The 20052-nt window shown below is 43.6% G+C and overlaps 1 protein-coding gene across 1 annotated transcript in view; it reads right to left on the bottom strand.

Moving 5' to 3' along the window:
* Positions 1-20052, bottom strand: part of frmd4a (FERM domain containing 4A) — a 52752-nt gene that overhangs the window by 22134 nt on the left and 10566 nt on the right. Inside the window, exons 2-4 of the mRNA XM_084555595.1 lie at positions 8002-8067; positions 3492-3586; positions 1862-1954 (exon numbers count right to left, since the gene is read on the bottom strand). Of these exons, the coding sequence (XP_084411721.1) occupies positions 1862-1954; positions 3492-3586; positions 8002-8067 (254 nt within the window). The remainder of the gene's footprint in view (positions 1-1861; positions 1955-3491; positions 3587-8001; positions 8068-20052) is intronic.

The following is a 20052-nucleotide window of genomic DNA, read 5'->3' as shown; positions in this document are numbered from 1 at the left end:
CATGTTCCTCTGTATACACGTGAATTTGTGTGTATATGAGCGCGTATAGGTATTGAGTGAGAGGGATTGTAGGAGGATCAATACTGGAGGGCTTAAATCGTGTTACTCATTGAGCTGCAAGAGAGAATGAGTGGAGCCTTGTCAATATTCAGTGTGAACATTTAATTAAAGCCACAGTGTTGATGGGACATACACGCACTGCCAGCACAGCAGCAAGCATGCAAAAAGGCACCCACTGAATCAGCAGGAGGTGGGCATCAGCCTAGCATTCACTGAGAACACAAGCATCTCACTAATACCACATGAGCGTGACGTGCATGCACCTGCATAGAAACAAACACCCACCCGCTCATACATACACACACAACCAACTTGATATTGCGCCGATAAAAACAATACGCTCAGATTGATAATACATTCAAGCCTGACATTTGGAACGATAGATCAGAGCAGAATCTGCGTATGTGCACGTGTGAGATGGGTGGGATGTGTTTGCAAGGGGGTGCAGTCAGTTTGACATTTGGAAAGATTGAGGTTAGGGATTGGCCTGAACTGCAAGGGAGAAGGGGGATGCAACCTTAAAATGGGGTCAAAGTTCACAGAGTCACAGCACCACCACCACATCCTCAAATACGTATTAGCTTATGTAAATACATACACACTGAGCCCTCACTACACACAAAAGGCCGTTTTATATACAGATCTTTCGGTGGCTTATAAAGACAAGATCATTACTTAATACCAGTGGTTATCAATATAATCTGCACGCTTTGCTTCACTTTGGCATTGTGTAATGGCGCCATTGTTCACATTACAGGGAGAGCAGTGGTCTATGAGCTAAGAATACAGTCGCCTCATTGTGACTTGTGCAGCGTCGTAAATGTTATCCTGGAAATTACTTCTCAGTGACATTGTTTATTGGAGTTAATGTGCGTCACGTTGTTATGTATGTTCCCGTCCCTGGGGTGTAGATGAAATCATTGAGATTGTATGTGGGGACCGAGAACCTCAGTAGACCCGAAACAAAGCCTTTTGCTTTCCCTTTCTGGTTCTCCCTGAAGGACGAACGTGTGTGTGTGTCTGGGCAGAGAGAAGGTCACGAGGTCTGTGTTTTCTTCATTTGAGCCAAGAAAATGTGATCTCAGGTCAGGTCTATTGAAATAAAGCACCCACACAAAACATGCAGACTTTTTATTTCTGTCACATATACACATCTGATCCGGTGCCTGTGTGTGAGTAAGGAGTGTAAGAGTGGGGCCATTGTATGAGCAGCACAAAGGGTTGAAAGAGGAGTGTGGAACTGCAGCATAATTTCATAACCCTGTCACAGTTGGTCAATAAAGAGCTGGCTTTTAACTGAGGAGATGACTCCGATACAGCAAGAGAAAGAGAGCATGTGCACACTGAAAGGGCATGTGTCAAGTATCAGGAAATTTAGTGGTAGATTGACAAGTGAACCTTCTGCAAATTAGTCTGCAACTAGAAACATAAAAAAAAAAGGAGATAAACAAGAATTTAGACTTCTCTCTCTTTAGGAAATCACAGTACAGTTTTGACTGGAGGAGAGCATTTTGATGTAAGCATGATGGGCTCTGCATACAGCGGATAGTGGTGATCTAAGAGGCCGATGATTGGTTGAGAGACCCCGTGGCAGGATTTGAACACTGGGGTCAAAGCAATTTCACAGGCGTTTTTCATAACTAATCATATTAATCTGCTCCTATTACCTCACAGATGTACAGTATGTGCATCCACAAACACATACACATCCGTCTTTCTCATTTTCACACGAATTTACCCATCTGTCGTCAGACAATGACATGTGTAAGTGAGGGGACGAAGGTGTTGAAGGAAGACTCACCTGACACAAAAGTAGAGGACAATGGGTCCAGACTTCTTGGGGAATTCATGTTCTAATACCCTGCGGTCCAGCTGCAGCCAACTGAAATGGCCCCTGACAAGGCAAAACAAACAACCCAAATCAGTGCTTTTACTAAGAGATGCGTGAATATCCAAGAAGGATACACAAAAGTTCATCACACAACACTTTTCTACATTAGTCTTTTCTTTTCCAGCTCCCACTACCGCCCTCCCCTCTTCTTTCTGTTCTCTCTCTGTTTCCAGCAGAGAGGAAAAACTGCAGAGACAGCTTGTCACCCTGGTTACCCTGCATGGTCTCCCGAGCAACATCTCTCTCAGTCTCTCCCTTCTTTCAGCCCTTGTCTCTCTGTCTCTCTCCTTCCTTTCCCCCTCACAGCCTCTTTGACCACTGAGTGGTCAGAGCTGAGGCGTCTGCTCTCCCCAGGCACACATAACAAATCTACACATCATAGAATTAGCCCAGGGGGGACTCAGACTGCAAAGCGGATGCTGTTTTTTTTTTTTTTCACTGACACTGGCAACAGTATATGTCACTGTTGTGTAAATGCCATAGAGCAGAGGCCTGCATCGCTTGACATCACTAGGCGCAGAAGATTAAACAAAAAAGAGAGACACAAATATGGCAATGTTTGCCTGTATGTAAATCATAAAGCATGTATGCTTGGTTATCACGCGATGGTGCTTCAGTCTTTCTAGGTCACAAAACACAAGAAAATGAATTTGAATGTCAGTTTTGCATTTCAAGCACAGCTTTCATAACAAGCCTTCTGGCCAGCATAGACCTATGATCTTTGGCAGCCTAGAGCAAGACAATCATAGGCCCACCATAACATCAAGCTCCTATGTAACTAGGGATCTGTCAGTGACGGAAAAGTGTGTCATTCATGATGATTATGATTCCTAGAATGATAGAAGCAATGGCTAGAAAAATACAATTTATTTCTGACTGGAAGACAAACAAAGGCTTTAAAATAGGCTAGATCTCCGTCTGTTTGTTTGTTTTTTTAAGAGCCATTTCATACTGGCAAAACAAAAATGTTTACGCCTATAAAAAGACACTGGAAATTCCTTGAGGGAAACATATGCCAAACCAACAGCCACATTTTCAAAAGTGGTACATTTGGACATTGTGCAGCATCTGATGTTAACCCTATACATCTGACAATAGCTCTTGCCTTCCCTACTGTTCTCAGATTCCTTCATTAATGACAGAATGTTCAATTAACGTAGAGTAGACTTGAAGTGATTGGACACTGATGCAACACATTATGCTCAATACAGTCACATGATCTTCTTTTCTATCTCTGTCATCTATGACAACAAACATGTTGTTAATGGCGTTGGTTTCAAGCAACCAGGAAGCAATTATATTTACATTTTGCTTTGTTTATAGCGGCACGACTGAACTTTGATACTAACATTGCCTCATCTGTTTATAACCCATGTTTTGTTTTAACAACTCCACTGCTGGCTACTGAGCTTCAAAACTGCTGTTACTCCAGATGTAGGTCCAGTGGAAAGGGCCCAGCGCTGACAGACCCAATCCAGCAAACAAGATAAAGAATGCACCATGTTGTTTCCAGTGGAGTGAATATTTGAACGTCACTTACGTTTCATCTGTGTATGCAATTCCAAAGTACTCCTTCTCCTTGAGGTTGAAGTGAGAGGCCACAAGGTCCAGCAGGTCCTTAGCCATCAGCTTGGGCTGCAGAGAGGCAAACATGTGAGGTTAGGTATAAATTGCATTTATCAGTTATAACTTGCCTTGTAAATGAATGTAGAGGTTTATCACGCTGTAGTTTAATCAGAACAAGTACATGTTGTAAAGCTTTATACTAATGTATTATATAGCTGCTATTGATTTACCGCAATGACTAAGCATTTTGACAAACACTGGGGGAAAGAGGAAAAGAGCAGGAGAGAAGGAGATAAATGAGAGAGAGAGAGCATGAGAAAGATGGATGGAGTGTGTGGATGTTGCTGACAGTGCAGGTACCCTGCCCTTCCCCTCCCTGCTCTCTCCTTTCTGACCCACACCGCTACTGCAGAGTCACGGCTCTGGGCTGAACCACTGTATTGCAGTGAGAGGGCTGCAGCTTATACAACAGCTTGCTAGCTTTCTAATACTGTGGAAAACTGCCCAAGCCATGGGTAACGAGAATCACCATTAATCACACCACTCAGATCATGCAGATCAACTTAAGGGCCAAGCAGAGGCCAGGGACTGCTGCCATATGCTGCTGGTTTGTCACATCCCGAGTAACAGTACGCCCGACCCTGAGGTTAACCATGGGTGTGCCTCGCTGCCTACGTTCACCAAGACACAAATGTGTGCGCACTTATGCACATAAGGGCCACGCACAATTTTCAAGCAGCCCTCTCCCGGTAAACAGAACGGACCGAATATATGCACACACCACGCAGCTACAGACTAGCGCCATAGCTTGCACATTCTTAGAGTCTCTTTCTAAGATCTTGCACAATCTACTCACTGCACAGCTACAACTTTAGTGTCAGAAGCTACTGAGAGCTATTTAAAGAGATGGAGGTGATGTCATTACAACGCAAAGTCCACACACACACACACACACACACACTCACATCTTCACTGACCTAGATCCTATATAAGCACGACGCCTACAGTGATCCTGCTACACATGAAGGCTCCAGAGAGATCGGAAGTGAAAGGGAGAGCTTGAGGTGAAGTTGGCGTTGAAGGCTGATTCTGCATCGTAGTCCCTTATAGATGGAGCTCAACAGAAATCAACAAGGCTGCTGGACTAGATTACTCTGCCTCCATGTCCCTTCAATGTAATTATATATAACCGTAATTATGTGACGGCAACCCTGCAATGTTGAGGAACGCTGAGGTTATAATTAAAGGTAAACTTTCAAATGCATATTTACAGTAAAAAATAATAAACTTGCCTCACACAGCAAAGAATAAGATCAGAAAAGTGTTGGATTTGTATTTATTTCATGCTCTTTGTAAAGCTGTGATTAAAGTGTTCACTTGATCTGTGTGACGCCCATCCAAAGCAGCTCTGATTGGCTCTGTTATTTTTCCAAATGGGAGATGAAGAACTCGTAAGGTCAACACTATAACCCTTTGAAGTGCTCGACACGTTTTAGATGTGGATATTTTAGGCCTCAAAATAGGCTATCTTTATAGTATTAGCCATAATATATGTTTTGGTTCAGTCTCGGGAAATATACAGTGGTGGTCTTTCATTACCACACAGCAGTCAGCTGGCACAAATATCAATTAAACAACATCCATGTCTCCACAGGGTAGCAAACAACGAGCGGGGAAACAGGGACATGGACATAAGATAGACACCAGATACGCTGCTCAACATTAGACGTGGATGACTGAAGATGAAGAAGAAAGCGTTTCTGTACATTTAAGCTGTGCATCTTGGCTCGACATTGTTATGAATACTAAGCAGACTGTAAAGAATACATTGAACTGGATAATGTAATTGAATTTGCTTCCCTTTTCAAGTGACTGTAACCGCCCCTTCCACCAGCACCCAATACAACTTATCTGTTAGATCGCAGATACCAGAAGTGTAATAATGTTGCGGAAGACACCAAAAGTGATACAGGCAGTGAATGACAGGCAATATAGTAAGCGATATGGCACACAGTTATACACACTCCAGACACATAGTGCAGACACAGACGTGCGCACATGCATTGTGGAGCAATCAGACAGCACAGCTCTCTGCGAGCTTAGACAGCATTACTACTAATAGATATTTAGCCGGTGCCTCCTCAGCAGCACAGGTAATTAACAGCGTAAGAATTACAGGGAGGTGCGAGTGAGGAGGAGACACGCTGAAAGCCCAAAGACAAGTGAGAAACACACAACAGTAGCTCACTTGGCTGTCTGGCAGCAACTCACGGCCCCTCAATCTCTAGCAAACAGCTAGTCAGGCCCTGGGTGGCTTCAGAACTGCTCAGATTTATGGGGCACTAACGGATTTATTAGTGGAAGTCCACGGAGTCCAAGGCTGTGCAACGATACGGTGTTTAGCCACATATCCTGCACTCGTTTGATCTGAAGTTAATATTTGTACTGATACTCTGAATATAGATGTATTGAATATTGTAAAACCTCCACTTCATGGTAGTTATCAGGCATCTTGCAGTAAAAATTTAAACTGTCTCTTCATTAATAATAATCCTTGGCACAAACTTTACCTCTCTTTATTTTATGTTACTACTACTAATAGATAATAGATTAATAGTCTACTAGCCTAAAAAATGGACAGCCATTGGACTCATATATACTTTAACCCATTAGTGTAAGCTTGACTCATTACAGCCTGGTCAGTGCTGTAGGTGTACTGTCCCTCCGGCACATAGTTCCCTACCAATGAGGCATTGCTCCATAAACAAACCGCAGCTATTAAAGGTAGGAGGAAGGGGATAAGGAAGAGGAAAAGGGTGAACAACACTTTGGGGATTAAACAGCTGGTCAGTGTTACAAGTCAGTGACAACAGTGAGATCCAGGCATTTTTAGAGGCTGGCTGGCTGGCTGGTGTGCTTAGCAAAGCTGCAAGAACTTAAATAAAAACCTCAACCGGACAGACTTGTTACAGACCTCTTATATGGTCAGGGAAGACTTTTGCAGTATTAGTTTACTTAACATAGACCCTTGTTTGCACTGCTTATGAATTCTGAGCATCCTTAAAGAAATATTTTTTTTTTCTGCTTCTTAGTTCTGCAGAAAACTAAGAACACCACTAGGACTCTCTATGGTCCTGTTAACAAGTCACTGACCTACAGCACATCCGCCCAAAGCAGAAAGGACAGAGAACAAGCGTGAAAGACAGACAGAAGTATCTGATTCATATGAAAATGGTTAATAATGTCCTCTTTCCTGGCCTTTGTCTTTCATTCTCTTTCCCAAATAGGACTGCCAAACTTTAAAAGTACCATTCTGTGTGTATACAAAACAACATTTTTTTCTGTTACAATTTATCTGCACAGTACCAGCTGAGTTATATATTGTACATAAACACTACCTGAAATAAAGACTGTTTGTATTCAAGTCCTAAACTTCCTTCCTAAGTCATTGTTATGCCCTTTCTTATATGCCAAGATGATGAGGAATGAGCAAGACAAGAGAATGAGAAGATGAGATCTTGAGCTCCAACAGTTGTATTTGGAAATTTAGACAGAGACAGCAAAAGCCAGCGGATGAACGAGTAAAGAAGATATGGAGAGTGAAGTGTGGAAAGTCAGAGATAGAGCGAGAGAGCAGAAAGAAGTACCAATTTGAGAGAGTATCAGTTCTGGCAGAGTAATCAAATCAGAAAGTCAGCAGACCTATCCCTGGCTTTCCCCTCCATTTTCTCCTCTCTATTCCCATCCCTTTAGTGTCATCTCCTGTCTCTCCATTCCTGAGCTCTCATCTCACTTTTCTTTCCCCCTCTCAACCTCCCGAGTCTCTGCGTCAATCGTTCTATTCTCCGCTGGCTCATCCTCTTCTGTTTCGGGGCAATTACTTTCTTTTGTCTTTCGCTCCTTCCAGAGGAATCAGGTAATGGTCAGACCAAAGGGGAGGTAAGGAAGAGTCTAAGGAGCTACTAATGAATGTGTTTCAGTTCATCTGGTCAAACTGTAAGAGAGTAAAAGAGGGCAAAAGTGAACGTCATTAATGGTCCTGTCATTAAAGTTTGAACCTGGGTAAATAACAAAAGGCAGACCAGAGGATAGCTACAGTACAAAATTGGTAGCAGGGGCTCTAAAAGGCTGCTGTCTTTGTTCATTACTGTAGAAAGGCTTGCTGAGAGGACTGAAGGCTAAAACAGGAGAAGAAAGGGATTCTGTTTAGGTCTCATTAGAACTGAACTGTCAGGTGCATGGCTTAAACAGGGACATCAAATCAGTGCTGCGAGCACGTCTGTGTGCGCGTGCGGAGAGATCAGGTGAGCACCAAGAAAGCGCAACGTCACCCACTGCCAGCCAAATTTCCCTTCGCCAGCAATAATCAAGTCCCACGGGGCGGCAGACATTTCTTCTCCCCTGCTCTGAGGAAATGCGAATCTGTAAAGTGAGAGGGAAGAAAGACAAGAAAGAGGTGGAGGGTGGGAGGAAGAGGCACTCACCTGCACAAGGAGCTCTAGCTTCCTGTCGTCCAGGAGATGGACCTGACACCTCCTCCCCTCTGTCATCTGAGAAACAGAAAAAAAACAAGAGATGCTTCTTAATATGCATGTTGATAAATTAATCAACTTAAAGCAGGCTTTTGCACCATTGGTACAATCATACAAAGAAAATGATTCACATTTGTTTAAATAACTCATAAATTGTAGTCCACCAAATCAAACAACAACATGAGGCATCCCTACATCAATTAGTACAGTATGTGAGCCATGTGCTATTTAGTGAGCCAGGAGTTTGCATGTCTGTGAGGTCTCTCAGTGAAGTCTTAACAAGGTTAGCTGACCTGACTACACACAATGGACCAATAGAGACAACATCCCGCTCTCTATTCCTCACGGACATTTCTGACATTCCTCCTTGAGTAGGAAATCCATTATCTATCATTGGGCTACTGACCACATTGAATGAAGCTGCGTGTTGACAGTGTTGACTGTTTTCCTGTGTTATTGATGTAAGGTTTGCTGAATAGAGTTAAAAAAAAAAAAGAAGGTGAATAACATCCGTGTGCCAAGTTCAGGGATAAACAGTGAAGCAGGTGCAATGATGAAACAGTCAACTGGGGGAAAACACAAGCTAGACATTTCACATGACAGAAAAAGCCAAGTCATCACCACAAACTTCTCTTATAAACACGCTAACTGCGCAATGAACTACAAACAAGTCTGAGACCGAGGCATTCAAATTCACAGCAGAAACGGCAAGTCAGACATTTCAAGACACACGGACAAACTGTGCCCGAGTGTTCGGCGTGTTTGTGTGCATATGCGTATCCTGGTGTTTTTCAGCACATGTGGAGTTTCTCCGCAATTTAACAGGAAGTGGCGACCCTGAGGAACACAAACACCCCCAGGCTCCTCCCACACTTCCCTCACATCTGGGATACGGGGACTGAGGGGGTGGAGGGTGATGCATGCGGGGGTAAGAAAGAAATGCTGGAGAGAAGGAAGACGGGGGGAGAGACAACCCCACTGTCGAACATTCGATGAGAACTCCCTTCAAAACACAGATGCAAAAAACATGAACACAAGCGCAACCGGTTTGCAAGTCTTTACCACGAGGATCATATTGGCCACCTGAGGCTACTGCACGAGTAAGGGTGTGTCTTCAACACAGTTAAGAGCTTTGCTTTCTCACCATTCCTGCCAGCTTGCGTCGGGGTGGCAAGGACGGACATGAGACTTTAGCAAATAGATGATGATACCAAAAAAGAGAGGAAAAGAAGTGACATAGTTGTGCCTCAACACTCATCCCTGTGTGAACTCCAGTGAATGACTATGTGTGTGTGTGTGTGTGTGGGTGTGTGGCTTCCAGACGCTCTGCAGGGTTTGGTTTACCCTCCCACTCACCATTGATCTCCTGTGGTTTGAGGGTTTAGATTGGGTGCACCTGTGCACACATTCAGTGTCACACACACCAGTACATTTTCCAGCGTCGCCTTTTGTTTTCATCTCCTACCCTCAAGCCTTGGAGTTCCATTACCTTTCCAAAACTTTCCGTGTTTATACTGTATACAGTGATTTTAATTACTACCATAGCTACCGAGCGGTAGGTCAGTGGCACGGACATGGTTCGTTGTAACCAAATATGAGATATGATATGCCGAGTGTTTACAAAGTTGCAGCAAAGGTTTATAGGCTGTATACAAATAGGGCATTTCTGAAAACATTTTCCTAGATAAAGGGAGAGGAAAGTAGACAAAACTAAAGTGCACCGACCAAACATCTTACTTAAGTGTCTTGTCTGCAGAATACTTCAAACTGCAATGCAGACAGTGTGCGCACACACACACACACACCGGCACTCAGCTTGGGGAACCTGGGAATACAGCAAATCTTACCGTCAAGGTAACAAATCACTTCCCCGAGGCTAAAATTAGGCAGTCCAATCTGGCAGAAACAGATGCTTATTGGTTTTAGTCATGAAATTCACTTTGTGGTATTGGGCACATGCTACTAGTACTGAGAGTGTATCCACCATGAAACCAAACGTAATAAAGCCTCTACAAATAGATTGCTGTCATTAAATGTGATTGAAAAGCTAGGGGAAAGTAAATGTAATGTCTTTTTTTTTTTTTTAACAAAATCACACAGATACGTTACAGTGTTGTTCCTAATAGACTAAAAACACATGGCACACTAGCCCCAGCACCTTGCCCTGGTGTGTGATTCATGCTGCGTGTAACCCACCAACATTTTTGACCCATTACTATAACCTACATCCTCAGCCTTGAGTCAGCGCGCTAAGATTAAAAGACCAGAGAGGAAAATGAAGATTGTACGATAGCATTTAAAGCAGCCGTGTTTCATTATTTCGCAGGCACACACACGCACGCACGCACACACACAGAGCCACACAGTTGACAGTGATGCTCGGTCAGTCAGTACCTTGCAAACAAACGCTTCCTGCGGGGCTCCCACGCGCAAACCGGCTCCAAGAGAGGGGGAGGCCAAAAAAAACAACAACCAAAAATTAAAAAAAAATTAAAATGATTAATCCCAGAAAGAAACGAGTCGTGTTACTGCGAGAAAATCATCAAAAAACACCCATTTTCCCGGCCGGCCTAGAGGAGGAGGAGGCACATCAGCATCCATGTTTGTGACCATTACTTAACGTTAGTTACAAGCGACGCAGCTGGCTGTGTGCTCCCTCATATGTTCGCCGTTCAGGCCAAAAATAACTAGGTGCTAATTAACGGCGAGCGTTTTCCGAGTCTGCCTTCTCTCTCATCCCTCCTCTGCACAGCAAGAGCGCCTCTCACGGTGTTAGTCCCGGTCGACCAAACCGCCCCCCCTCCTCGTCTCCTCCTCCTTTCGCTACCGGCGCCGTGCACGAACGGTGAGTGAGCGTGCGAATATCAGGAGACCGTACCAACGGTCAGCGAAGCGAGGGGGGTGGGGGGGTGCGGGTGCGGGTAGGTGTACGGCACCGGAAGAAACGTCTGAACGTGCTCCACTCCGCTTTCCCTCCAGTCGCCAGCTATGTTTCTCGCTGTCATCGGAGTTGCTTCGAAAACACGGGAATAATGGAGGCAAGATGTGGGGGCGGGGAGAGGAGGAGATGAGGGGGAATTTTCTGCAGCGGCTCACAGCCATGAGAAACTGCAGACCTCTCTCTCTCTCTGTCTCTGTCTCTCTCTCTCTCTCTCTCTCTCTCTCTCTCCCTCTGTGTGTGTGTGCGTGTGCGTGCTTACACCCAAACAGACATACGTGTCTGCAGAGCACACCGGTAGACTGCCGTCAACGGTTAAAACATGCCATAAATAATAATGAGCACCGAGTCTTGTCTGTGCCTACTCCACGGAATAATCCCTGTTTAAGAAATGCACTCTGTGTGGGTTCCATTGAAAGACCCTATACCCATATGACTGATCACTTCTTTATACCAGGTCTTATACCACTTGACAGATTTCCATAAACCCTAAATGCATAGATGGTTATCTACGCTCCAAAAAAAAAAAAAAAAGAAGAAGAGAAAAAAAAGTTTCAGCCTACATCCCTGTTTTACTCCCGCTCCTTTCCTACAGCTTGTCGCTTCCTGTCTGCACTTTTAAACACAAATATCCTCGCTCTCAGCTTTGGCTTTCATGAATGAGTCCTGGCCTTGAGTCTGCTGCAGCCGTTGGACTTACTTTTTTTTCGTATGACCTAAATTGGGCACTTGTGTTCACCTTACACAGCTGGAACAGCAGCCGTTGAAACCACAGGCTGTTAACATAACAAAATCAATCCGGTTCATGGAACCATAAATAGATACTAATGTGCGCAGCGAACGTCTGAGCCAAGCTACTGTCAATAAAGTGTTTGAATGACTCAGCTAGTCTGTTTATTACGCGCGCATTCAAAGTGTCATGAAAACAGTGTGAGGCCACATGTAAAGCATGCATACACGTTCATCCAAGCTGTCAGCATCGGGGATTCTCGGCTGTTTATTGTGAAGTGGTTATCTTAACTTCTCAGATCGTTGTATATCATGAATACTGTTTGTTCGCGCCAGAAGCAGTTGCACCATGTCTGAAATATGGGTGTAATCTTACGATTCATCAGAAATACTCTATTTCCAGACATTAAGCAATATGAAAGATGCAATTAAATTTAATGTGCTTGGCTTGAACAGGTTTTTTTTTTCTTTTGCCGCCAAAGCGTATGCTGCAACCCAAAAATCCAGCTTAGTCTGCTAAATGTAGAGGGTCACATGAGAAACGGGGAGGTGTATCCTTCTCCTGCAGAATTTTTCTAGTTCTGGATATTTTTGGCCTGCTCCAGACACCGGAAACTGGCCTGTCCAACTTAAACATCTCCAGATGACTCTTTCTTTGGCTTCAAATACACACACCCGCCCCTCGTTCTCTTTCTCCGGTCAAATACATATCTCCCTTATTGGTCGCTTCCTCAGTTTGCTATCACAAGGGCTCTGTTGTTTGACCAGTGCAAGGGAGGGAGAAAGAGGGGGACAAAGCAGGCAGTGGAGGGGGATTGGGGTAAAGCTGACAAAGACAGAAGAGAAGAGCAAGAGCATGAACACCTAACCTACATGAATTACTAGTCCTGTTTGGATTGGATGGAGTATTTCCAGAGAGGCTGGATAAGAGGAGGCAATGTCACAAAATAAGACAGGCTAAAAGGAAGGGGGAAAGGAAGCGAGGCAGGAAGGAACAATGACAAGCAGCTGTAATTTAGTGAGCCACATGTCCAGTGTTCATGTCCCTTATCTTCTCTATATATGCTCACCTTTCAATGACCTACAGAGAATACTGCCAAGAAGCGTGAGCTGAGAAACACTTGTAGGTGTGATATATCTGGGCCCTGACTGAGCCCTACTATGGAACGAGCGGGCTTCTATTCTGGGCTGAGGTGTGGTCGTAATGAGGTGCTGAACTGGTGTGTTTCTATGGGTCCAAAGGGGACATATCTGAACGGGTGAGGTGGGTTTAACAGGGGTTGGGCATTAAAGTTGGGTTTTAGGGTCGGGCAGGGAAACAGGGTTTAAGGTCTGTGCTGGAAAAAGGTAACCTGTGTTGGTGGAGTGTGATATAAACACCGCTGAATGGTTAATTGAAGCAAGATGGAGAATCTCTTTAACCCTGACTGTGGGACGCTGCGGTAGGCAGTTAAGACTGACACTCGCTCTCTCTGCCATGCTCTGTCTGCTCTGTTGTCTGCGTCTCCCTCATATTTATGGAGACTAAACAAACACACACGCTTAAACGCGTCACTCTGCAAGCGAGCGCGGTCTGACACGCGCAGTCTTATGATGATTTATGATGCTGAGATCATTATATCTGAATAGGCTTTATTGCTCGACGGCAGTTTTAATTTAACGGCATCTACATATGGTGCAGATTAGATTACAACACAAGATTTAGAAGAAAAAAAAAACTTTAAGTACGCTACAGTTTCAGTTCAACCCGTTGGGTTATTGAAAACCTGATGGAAAAATAACAGCAGAGCCAAATCCTGTCTTCTTCTCCATCTAGTGCTTGGTGTAGTGGCGCAGGGAGGGTCAGGGAAAGGCAGCCAGGAATGTCTAGAGAAACGACTGACCGGCAGAGATCTGTTTTGTTTGTTCAAGTGTGTGTATATATATATGTGTGTGTGTGCATGTGTGTTTTTGTGCGTGTCTGCGAGCTCCACCCTCCCTGCCCGTCAGTGACTTCGGGACTGAAATGTGGTTCCAGTTAGGGCGTTTTTTAAAATCAGAAACATACTGGTACTTCAAACAAGCTGGAGATATTTCTGTAGCCAGCTCTGCTTTGTTCTCATTTTACTACAAAGCTCTATTCCCAGACTTTCACGGGAAAAAAAAATAAAACATTCCCCTTATTTATTCATAGGATCGCAACTGTGTCTAAGACTGACAGATGGAGACACTTACACCGGTAACATTTCTGTGAGGTGTTTCAGTAGGCAGGGTAAAGACTTTGAGAATCACGCTTTGCAGTAGATTTGGTGTGATCCAAAATTATGTTGGACCGAATCCATACAAATCCATCTCTGTCTTTGCATCTTATACCTCTCTGCCATTTGCACCCAGAGGAACAGCAAATTCCAGTGAGTTGGAAAGATGCGGGTGTCGTCTCCTGGCACTCAAGCACACGCACATTTATTTTATATATACATACTCCCGTAGACAGAACTGTCATCAAAGGACCTATAAATAAAATACACCCTGCAAGAAACTGTGCATAAGGGAAGGTAAATCCAATTGGGTGAAAAGCATAGACTAGCATAAAAGAAGAATAACACAAGAAGACAGGGTGTTGTTATTTTGTGTTGGTACAGTAACTTGTAGTCATAACATTAACAGCTTCACCTTGTCCTTGCTGGATTCCTGATGGTCTGAAATTCCTCTCTTCATTCTTTATAGATTCCCTGCTTAAAGGTCATGCTGTCTGTTCCTATATTAATCAAATGCTAACATTTCCACAGAAAAGAGCTGCTGAATGGATCGTTCTGGTCTCTGTCCACCCGCTACTTTTATGTGCACCTCCTCCTACTTGTCTCTGTTGCTCTTTTTTTAATTCTTTTAGTTTTCTTCATATATATATATATTCCTACACTTTCACTGATCCGGTGAGGAAAACTGGACTGTAGATAGATGCACACGTCTGCAAGGAAACTCAAAGTTATATTTGAAACTAAAACTTTGACGACCACAGCAAACATCTCCCAGCATGACATCCAGGCCAATAAAAGATCAACAGCGCGATGGTACAGCGCCACAGCGTGTCAGTCTGAGTGAAAATCTCCACTGGCCACTTTGGTTAGTGTGCATGCAGGGCACCTTGTACCATGCCACCTTCGATTTTGAATGTGTTTGCACCCACGTTTTCTTTTACCGTTTTGCTTTTTTGGGAGGATTAGTCGCATTGAAGATAGTCAAAGGGGATTATTCCACTATGCCTATTTCCCAAAGGAGGGACAAGCCACCTTTCTTCCACGGTTCATGATTCTCTCTGTTCACGTCTGCTCTCACTCTCAGATTACTTTTTCCTGGTCAGCTCTGCCCTTTACTGTCATGGATTGGGCATTCCTTAAATTCCAATCCAATGGGAACACTTGGTTGATAAAGTCATTACTAGCACAATGGTTGTGTGTGTCTGTGTGCTTATACTCTGGTGTGTGTGCAACAGATCTTCTCTTTGTTTGGGATGAAATGGATTTGATTTAGTAGCCATAAAGCAGCTTCAGAGGAAAGTCAGAGAACAAAGCGAGGCTGCCAAAGAGCTGACAAACTAACGAGAAGAGCACAGGGGTTCAGGACGGACAGGTACGAGTGATGTCATGTCTTCAGGACTTTTATCTCAATGAAACACAGTCCTGGTGATTGTGGGGGTTGATCTGCAAGGATGTGGACTGTGAGTGTGAGTCATTCACAGGGGAAGGATCTTTTACCCCTACACCTCCTCTCTTCATCTATAATTTACGCAGTGAGAAATCACTGTAGACCCGAGTGACCCTGCGTTCACTGATACTGCTGGCAATGCATGCAGCTAGACAATGTGACGTAAATAGGGGTATTTGGTTCTGCACTGCTAACAATCCTATCCTATCCTATATATAAATTCAATGTGTGTGTGTGCGTGTGTGTGTACTCCCTTTTAGCTTGTAAACCCACTGAACTCTGCTGATTGATGAATCTTCCTTCCTGACCTCTCTTTGTCTCGCTTGTCTCTTCTGTCTTTCTTTTGTTTTTTTTCAGAAGCAAATAAACAACATGGATGCACACTCAATTACACACACTTATACAAACACACACACACATACACACAGTTTGTGGCCTAAACTCAAGGGCACTGTGTGCTGTTGAGTGATTGAACTCCAGTGGCCTCTCTCCCCTGTCCTGTGACTGGATAGAATACCAAACACTCTAATCATTTAGCATGCTGAATCTTAAACAGTGCAGTCTGCTAACTCCAGTGTGTGTAGATGTGTGCGTGTGTGTCTGTGTTTGTGTGTCGCAGTCCCAATGTATTCTACTAGCCTATTAAACATGTACCCTGAGACCAGAACAGCAGGAGAGAGGCGAGTTTGGGGTAAAAAGCTCCCGAATAATCCTTGTTCTTTAGTGATTTTGCCCTTGCCTGTGTGTGTGTGGTAATATGTGTGTGTCCTCCAGGTCCAAAGGCCCTTCTGGTTAATTAAGGAGACAGTCAAAGAACAACATCAGTCAAAGCCCTAGCTTTACTGTAGCTCAGTGAGCTTCCCTCTGCTCTTGGGGTTTCAAACCATTTAATTCTTTAGCTGAGTGGCATGGAAATATCATTGCATTGTCAAGTACACACACACACACACATGCATCCACACACAAGCACATGCACATAAACGTTTGACCAGCCTCACTGTCCTGTGGTCGCCAGAGTAAGATGCAAACAAAAGTTGTCATGACAACTTTCTGGGAGATCTAGCCGTCACCCCACCGTGCTCTGCCAGAAATGTAGGGCACACCAAGGAGGAGGCACTGTCACACAATACTAAGACACTGTAAGAGGTGACGGTATGACCCAGGGGTATACATTTCAAGTGAAAAGGCAAGCAATGAAGCTTTCCATTTTACAGTGAAACTCAATCCATCTGAAGGCAGTATCATAATCCCAAGATGGTAAAGACAAGGGAATCCTCTGCGCTACAAAGTCAACGTATGCTTGAAATTTTACAAAGACAGAACCACTGCCTACTCCAACCAGCACCCCCCCCCCCCCCCCCCACTTACCTACCCCAGCTCCCCCTCAGGCTCAGATGATATAAGAGGGTTTATGTGCCTGATCAGTGTAGTGTAGAAGTATACAGAGGAGAAGCACAGGCTTCAACTGTAAATATGGCGAGGCACTGAATTCACAGGGGAAGAGTGTGAAAAGGGTAAAGAAGACAGGTAGTACAAAAAGTTAGAATAAACTGGAAGCAGACAAATAGCAGTAACATAAAGAAAACAACAGCGATTGAGAGATAAGACACTGTGCAGGTTGAGACCCTTCTATGTTTTACTCCCAGATCTAGTTTGAGGTATTCTAATGACAAACAGAGAAGGAAAACAGCCCTTCCCCAACCTCTATCCTGCAGCCTGCTTGCTTGGCCTCCACCATGCTCTGCCGTCTGGATTTATCAGTCCGTACCTTTGGTTCATTGTGACTGTGCTCCATTACTACACACTTGATTCTTCTGAGCCAGGGTAATGAAAAATGACCCAGCTCATCTGCAGAGAGAGAGCCCTTGGGCAGTTGTGTGTGGTCTGTGTGTGTTTGTGCGCGAGTGTGGGTGCAATTCCTCTCGTCCAAAGGGAATCCCGTCACAGTAAAGGTATTGAATGTCTTCCATTTGGCTATTATGCCTCGAGGAGGGCCAGAATCTGAAGGTAGGAGGTGGAAAGCTTTTGCTCAATAAATAAAAACACCAGATCAATCACCCAGTTTCCACAGTTACAGATGAGAACTGGCTTCATTTTTTAGGCGAAGCTGTGGAATTATTTGTCAAAAGCTTGTTGTGTGTGGCATGGCCATTGAAAACCTTGACATTAAAAAAAAAATCCAAACAGAATATGTGTTTTGAGCCTATGTGAGTATGCTCAAGTAGCCTACAGGAGTACATATGGAAGAAAGAAAGACTGTGAAGATATTTGCCATATATAATTGTCTCTAAGTGATGATTGGGGTAACTCACTGAATGCATTAGTGGCTTGAAAAGCCCAAATCACCATGGGGAAATCAACTGATTCATAAACTTCACTTTGGTCCGAACATGTGAGCATTAGGAGTTGCCCTCTCATTCATATAATCAATACTGATACTGTAAGATAGTCATTCTGAATTTTGGCTCAGGGCAAAAATGATAAATTGTCTCTCATCTCTAAAAGTGAATACACACACAAACCTTTAAACCCCTGTCCAGTAATCACACATGGACTCGCTGTTAAAGGATGTAATATCCATACAAACAGAGGATCTGAGAGACCCTGAGAGGGATTTCCTCAGATATTCACCAGATTCCCTTGGTAATCCTGCTGGATTACCATTCTATACCAAGGCCCTAACCTCTGAACTTAAAACACTATAAGCCCTTATATACCCAAAACTAATGCCACAGTTAAACCTCTCACTTTGCTCTATGGAAGAGGACCACCCCCAAAAACCTGTATACCATGACCGTTCTGGCCGTTGAGTCGCTGCTCTGGCCACGATTCAGACACACTTAGAGGATTTAAAAGGATACCGGCCAGATTTATCAACTAGGCCGCTCAACCTTGGCCCAATAAAACGCTGACCAGATACCACAACCTGTATGTTTTATCATGTTTGACATCTGAGTGGTGTCCAACATGGCAATTGATAGCTTTGAACTTGAAATACGAAAAACACCATCAGCAACAGTTAGAGTATTTCTTTGTGTCACCCAACGGTAATAGATTATTTCCCTTGGTCAAAGTAGTAACACCATCCTGTTTTCATTAATTACCATGAATCAGATCAGTCCTTTGGGATGGCTTTGTGGTGTGCATGCGAGGAAGTGTGCAAACGTCTGTAATTAATCATGTGACTTGCCATCCTATCAAGCAGTGTGTCACATTCACATTACCAGTCAAATTAGATCCTGGTACGGCTAAGAAGCTTACTGTATAGTGCACAGTAAGTAAATGATAACACTGCACATGTAAATAGAGGAGGGGGAGTTGTGCTTTAAATACTTAAAATGTAACAAGGCTGCAAACCACCAGAGGACTAATCAAACACATTTTTATCAACTAAATAAAGAGGATGGATTAAACTTTAATAAGGATTTCTGATTTATGGAGTGGCAAGAAAATTGTCGAGAATCTCTACAGTTTTTTGATTATGTTTAACAAGCCTTGCCCTCTCTTTCTTTGACTGTTTTACACACATTTACACTCACACGCCGGGTATTTGATGAACCTGGGAATGGAGCAGAGGAAATGTTTTCCAGACAAACTATGCAAATAAGACCTTATCCCCAGGGAGATACTGTAAACGGCTTCAACCACCAACACATCTACAGACGGTGTTTTTGTGTGTGTGTGTGTGCCTACGCTGGGATATCAAACACAAACATGCCTCAAGGTAGTTGCCAACAAATTGGAAAATTATAACAAAATAAACAAAGTGCTGGAAAAAAAAAAAATAAAAAAATATCAGGACAATGTCTGTTCTGGCCTTTTATCCCCTCCCACCAACAGAGCCCTCTCTGCCGGTTCTGGGAAAAGATTTTCTCACATACAGATCCTGACTTTGGCAATGGGAACAAAGATTGCTGCCAGATAGCAATAGTGATGAAAATTCTTCAGTAGGAAGTCACAAGTTCAAACCTCAACCTCTATCCAATAACCACTTGGCTGGACAACAGGGACAAAAAAAGGAATAAGGTTGGAAATTAACAAGGACACACAGATTTGTCATTCTGGACATTTGCCTGCCTGCCATGAGGTTATTTATTGACATCTGTTTCAGTGGAATATGAGGACAAACGGATGATAAATTGAACGTAAGAGTCGGAGAGACTTCATAAACTGAAGTGAGTACAATTGTGACCTGATTCTGGGGAGCTTCTGGGAACCACAACGGACTCTTCTTTCAAGACATCCACTTGCTATAAAATACCCATAGAGAGAGAGCCCACAGATAATCAGACCACAAACAAAAGAAGTAAGTGAGCAGATACAAATGAACCAAGACAGAAGAAGGATTGTGTATCTTAGTTATTTTTAAGGTGTGTTTCTGGTTCGTATCGCAAATGGGAAAGCAGTGTGATTCATGACATATTGTTTTTGACAGGAAGCAGGACCAGATGAGTTCACTGGAAGTCGATTGGCCTGGGTTTTAATCCCAAATATGATGCGCTGGAATCTACAAGCTAACTCAGCAGCAGGGCGTAATGAATATGCATGATGAATGTGACATACTGTGACATTTTAAATATGTACTGCGTTGCTTGGAAACAGCTTGGATCGGAGTTTATTTGCCATGTAAGAGAACCATTTTCCTGTCAGCT

Source organism: Chelon labrosus (assembly GCF_963514085.1).
Source record: "Chelon labrosus genome assembly, chromosome: 11".
Taxonomy (NCBI): Eukaryota; Metazoa; Chordata; class Actinopteri; order Mugiliformes; family Mugilidae; genus Chelon; species Chelon labrosus.
This window is presented reverse-complemented; position numbering and strand designations above follow the sequence as displayed.